The 5,350-nt window shown below is 37.6% G+C and overlaps 1 protein-coding gene across 1 annotated transcript in view; it reads right to left on the bottom strand.

Annotated features, from left to right (window-relative positions):
* LOC106873961 (adhesion G-protein coupled receptor G6) overlaps positions 1-5,350 on the bottom strand; it is a 72,015-nt gene that overhangs the window by 64,804 nt on the left and 1,861 nt on the right. The window contains exon 2 of the mRNA XM_052971313.1: positions 1,541-1,612. Within this exon, the coding sequence (XP_052827273.1) occupies positions 1,541-1,612 (72 nt within the window). The remainder of the gene's footprint in view (positions 1-1,540; positions 1,613-5,350) is intronic.

Genomic DNA, 5,350 nt, shown 5'->3' with positions numbered 1-5,350 from the left:
ATATATTGTCCTTTGCTGCTATTTCTATTCCCTTGACCAACTCTTTGACCGCTCCTGGTTATAAGACTATAAAACACATGGCTTTCGTCTCCAACCTCCTTTCCTGCTATTTGACACTATCATATCACAACACAAAATGTCCAGCCACTAAGCAAAGAAATTCTCTCATTTTTTAATCATTCATCATTTCTCTTCATTTATTTAACTTGTATTACTAACATGCTAAATGATCCTTAAATTAACTTTATAATCTTAATGCAAAGCTAGCCTGTTCTTACATTTCTTTTTTGTGATGAGCCCACCCTTTTCCACTCCTGCAACCAGAAATCTCGCCACCAATACCAGGAATCCCGCTACCAATACCGGAAATCCTGCCACCACCAACACTGGAAATGCTACCACCAATACCTTGAAATCCCACCACCAATACTGGAAATTCCACCACCAATACCGAAAATCATGTAACCAATACCAGAAATCTCTTTTCTTATACCAGAAGTTCCTTCTCTCATACCGGAAATCCCTTGGACCCGGTCCACAGACATTGCTTTGTGCTGGGTGGGAGTGCTAAACTCCCCTGTTAGAAAATATAAGGACACAAATATTGTGTCGTATAGCCAGCTGGAAACGATATTTCCTGGGGCTAAACAACAGTAACACTTGTCCCAACCAGGACTGCCACATTATGTTGGCAAATAATCTTTACTTTATATATATGTATATATATATTCAGGCAATAATAGAGGAACTTAAGTCAGGCTGGCACTGAAAGCTCCTCTGTTCTGATAACCTTGTTCTTATAGCTGAATCACTACCACAACTAGAGAAAAAGTTTTCTGTGTGAAAGTAAGGGCTGGAATCAAAGGGTCTTAAAGTTAGTTTAGCAAAAACCAAACTTTTAGTACATAGAAGAGCAGACAAATCACAAATCCTTTCAGACATGCTCAATATGTAGAAAAGGCTTAGGTAGAAACTCTATAAAATGTACCCAGTGCTATCTATGGACACATAAGTGAAACAGCAATATCAGAGGTAGGTTAAAAAAAGAAAATAACCCTTTGCTGGTGGCAGATGCACAGGTACAATCAACACTAGAAATATACGGAAAATAGACTCCATCAAATGCCAGTGGGGATACCTAGAAGTAGTTGGTAGCTTTCGTTATCTAGGTGACTGAGTCAGTTTGGAGGTGGGTGTTTTGAGAGTGTAGCTGCTAGAATAAGTTGGGTAAAGTTCAAAGAGCTTCTACATTTGTTGGCAACAAAGGGCCTCTCCAAACTGTCTAATCCATGCCAGTATGGAAAGCAGACATTAAATGATGGTGGTGATGATGATAATGCTGCTGCTGCTGCTGATGATGATGATGATGATGATACAGAGAGGGAGACAGATAGACAGACAGAGAAAGACAGACTGACAAACAGATAAGCAGGCAGGCAGACAGGTTGGGAGTGAATCAGATAAAGAGTGTGAGATGGCAATATTTGATATTTAGAAATATAGCCATCAAAGAAATGTTAACAATTTTGATCCAACTTACAAATTCTCTAGCTTTGTAAGGCCTTTGAATGTAGCCTCATTAAACAAGGTGATATTATTATATTTCATTGTTCTGCAAATGAAAGAAAATGTAAAATATTCAAGGTAAACATGTTAAAAAACAATAAACTGTAATAAGAAATAAAAAATCAGGGATATTAATAATACCAGTTGGCGAATCCTGATGTTTAACAATGAAAATATCTTTCATATGTGTTTATTAACGAGTGTCTTGTGAAACACAGTTGTAAAACTTACATTCTATTTTTTCTTGCATTTTGATTTTATGTTTTTCTATGTTCAATAATTCAACATTTTAAATACAGGTTATTTAACAAATCCTGTTTTATAGAAACGATACATATTAGGGAGATGTGAGAGATGGCAGGTTATATGATATACAAAATTATTCTTTGCTTTTCTGATGTTAGTTTCTCATGTGTTATGTTGATGAGAAATAAAATTTGAGTTGTAGGTGATATCCCCAGGTGCTGTAGGTATCATTGTGTCAAATATCTGCTGCACTAAACTATTTGTGTCTCATTTTGTAGTGTGATGGATGTAAAGAGATAAGTCTAGGATTGAATCTGGAGATGAGAAAAAGGACAAGCATATTTGTTGAGTCATTATAATTGTTAACGATATAGGTAGATGCACTCTCCTGTCTTTGAAAATAACTTTTTCTCTACCCTTTCCCTTCCGGTCATTCAGGTTTGGCTGAAAATGGTTTGCTGGCAATTTGATTGGGAAATCCCATAAGGAATCAGTTTATTGGTTATTTCCACTCATTGACTGTTTTTTTTTTAAGTTGCATTAGAGAAATTCATGTAGATAAGATGAAAATAATTCATCCGATGTCCCAAATTGCCACCAAAGTTTTCTTTTCAATCTCATCCACAAGTTTTCTATATTATGTGTATGAATTCCATTGTCGTTTGGATCTACAAAGTGGTCCCCATGCACAGTAACTTCGTGGGTGTATGTACATCCTCCCAAGTTTGTGATGTTGGCATAGGATGCCCACCTGTCACTGATTATGTGGGTTCCTGGCAAAATCCACCGCTGTATCAATTCCAACAGTGTCCGCTCTATTCAGTCGGGCACTTCTACAAGAAAACACTTCCCTGAGTCTCTTTCAACACCTCCAAAAACCCAGTGACCAGGTATCCACAGCCTACGGTGGTACTTTCGATGAAAGAACTTGCTTTCATCTATTTCCACCACCAGTGGCTGTCCATTATTGTCAACACCGCCAATTTCCACGGGGTTTTGCCAAAGCCATTCATCACACACTTTGCAGCAGAAATTGCTCCAATCTACCACGCTAGTGTGGCTAAGAGAACACTCATCTACAATGTGTTTTTGCATTATATCTTTGCACCAGCAGTAGATAAGCAACACCAGATTGTAGAGTGGAATATGGCTCCTTTCAAAGAATGAACTGTAACGAACAGATTTCTTTTTTTACAGTGTTTCCAGTACCATTCTTTCCCATCAAAATAAGGGGCCTGACCCTTCCAGGTTAACTCTAACCCTAAACCCTAATCCTAACCCTTAAATCCTAACCTTGACCCTAAAACCCTAACCCTAATACCCTAGTGGAAATCGTGCGGGTGTTAATCTGAAAAATTACCAAACCCTTTTTGTGGTCCGAAAAACGGATTGGGGTGTGGTGGAAGCCTTGGAAATTTTACCTATTTATATTGTGTAATTCACTGACAAATTGTTACATACCACTTTGTTTCATTGTTGTTAAATAAATGGATTGTCAATAAACTTTTTCTTCAGCGTGAAATATAAACAAAACTCTTTCGCTCCCAAAGTAGTGTGTGTGTGTGTGTGTGTGTGTGTGTGTGCGTGTGCGCGCGCATGTGTGTATGTGTGTGAGAGTGAGAGGGGGAAGAAAGATGGACGATTTAAAATAAATAAATGTTTTAAAATAAATATATTTTAATTGTTGTGTGAGACAGTATATATATAATCTCATTATAAAATATAGTGTCTTTCAAAAACATCCTATATTTGAAACTATATCTCATGCTTAAGAAAAAAAAAAGCATTTTACATTTTCCTTTTTCATGAATGCTGACACACTGTCTTCCTTACTCCCCTCTCTCACTTTTTCTTTCCTTAGACGCTTTCTGTCTCTCTCTCCCACTTTTTCTTTACTTTTTTTTGTTAGACACTGGCAAACAATCTGTATCTCTCCCTCACTCGCCCACTCACACACACACTCACACACACACATATTTCACCACAATTTCTCTCTCTCCTTCACACGAATACATACACTTTGACTTCGCCATGTTAGCAAACTTCAAAATTGGTAAAAGTCATGGTTGAAAATCGATTTTTACAGCTATACGCAGGTGCCTCTGAGAGAAGAAGTTGACGAAAATGCAGATAGGGTCATGATGAATGTCCTCCTAAGATTGGAGAGACATGCGTGCTAATTTGTGGACATGCATAAATTACATTCACGTACAACACACACATCCTGCCTTTTATATATATATATATATATATATAGACACACACACACACACAAAGGGACATACACAATTAGTTACATACATTTACAGGTATACACATATATATCATCATATGCACACAATATATCATCACACATAGATATTTTTTCACTTATGCATGCACACACACGTGCACATGCACACACATATATAAGTATATGTGTGTGGTGTGTGTGTGTGTGTGTGTGTGTGTGTGTGTGCGTGTTTATACATACAAGGAGGTGCTGAAACGTTCTTGGCTCTAAAGATATTGTAAGAGATCTGGCTGGAGGCCAAACCTTCTGAGTCCTTTTACAGGGCTTAGGAAAACTGAAGGACTGCTGCAATAATTGTGTGAATCCGAGAGGGGAATATGTTGAATATAACTAATTAACTAATATAACTAATTAACTAAGAATTAACTAATCCTCCTGGAGTTTCTATTATCCAAATTGAAGTTCTATTCAACACCCCCTCATGCACACACACACACACACATATATATATATGTATCCATATATGTATGTGTGCATATCTATCCTTCTAACTTAGTAGTTAACTTGTTATAACCACATATATATTGAAATATTTCCATCTCAATAGTTAACCATGTACCTCCTCTATAGCAAAACACCTATTTCTGCCTCTCTATTTCTCTGTTACACGCTAACCTTTCATCATTTGATACTGGATCACCTCATCTAATGCCTCCTGTGTTGTGGCAGGACACCTGCTTCTGTCCCTTGTGTCTCTTTATCACATTCTAACCTTTCATCCTCTGATGCAAGATCCCCTCCTTAAATGCCCCTGCCCCTCTCATAATTCTTTCTCTTGCGAGCTACTTGGTTACCCTGCTACTACTGGTGCCATGTTAACAGAATACAGTCCACACTGTAATGTGGTTGATATTTGGAAGGGCATTCAGCTGCGAAAATCATGCCAAATCTAACCTCATACTTCTCCTGATCTTCACTCATCTTAGACTGAAGTTCACCAGGCTCATACACATGGAATTGCATATCCTCTCTCTCTCTCTCTCTCTATCTCTCTCTATCTCTCTCTCTATCTCTCTCTCTATCTCTCTCTCTATCTCTCTATTGCTTATATATTTTAATTTTATTTATATTTAAAAAAGAATATTTCATATTCATATCATTCTGTGTGTGTGTGCATAAGTGCGTGCGTGTGCGTGCATGTATGTATATGTGTGTATACATACAAGGAGTGCTGAAATCTAACCTCACCTTTGCTAGTTTTTCTTCCTGAACAGCTCCTGTCAACTGTCCTACCCATTCATGCAT

Source organism: Octopus bimaculoides, chromosome 10, assembly GCF_001194135.2.
Source record: "Octopus bimaculoides isolate UCB-OBI-ISO-001 chromosome 10, ASM119413v2, whole genome shotgun sequence".
Classification (NCBI taxonomy): Eukaryota; Metazoa; Mollusca; class Cephalopoda; order Octopoda; family Octopodidae; genus Octopus; species Octopus bimaculoides.
This window is presented reverse-complemented; position numbering and strand designations above follow the sequence as displayed.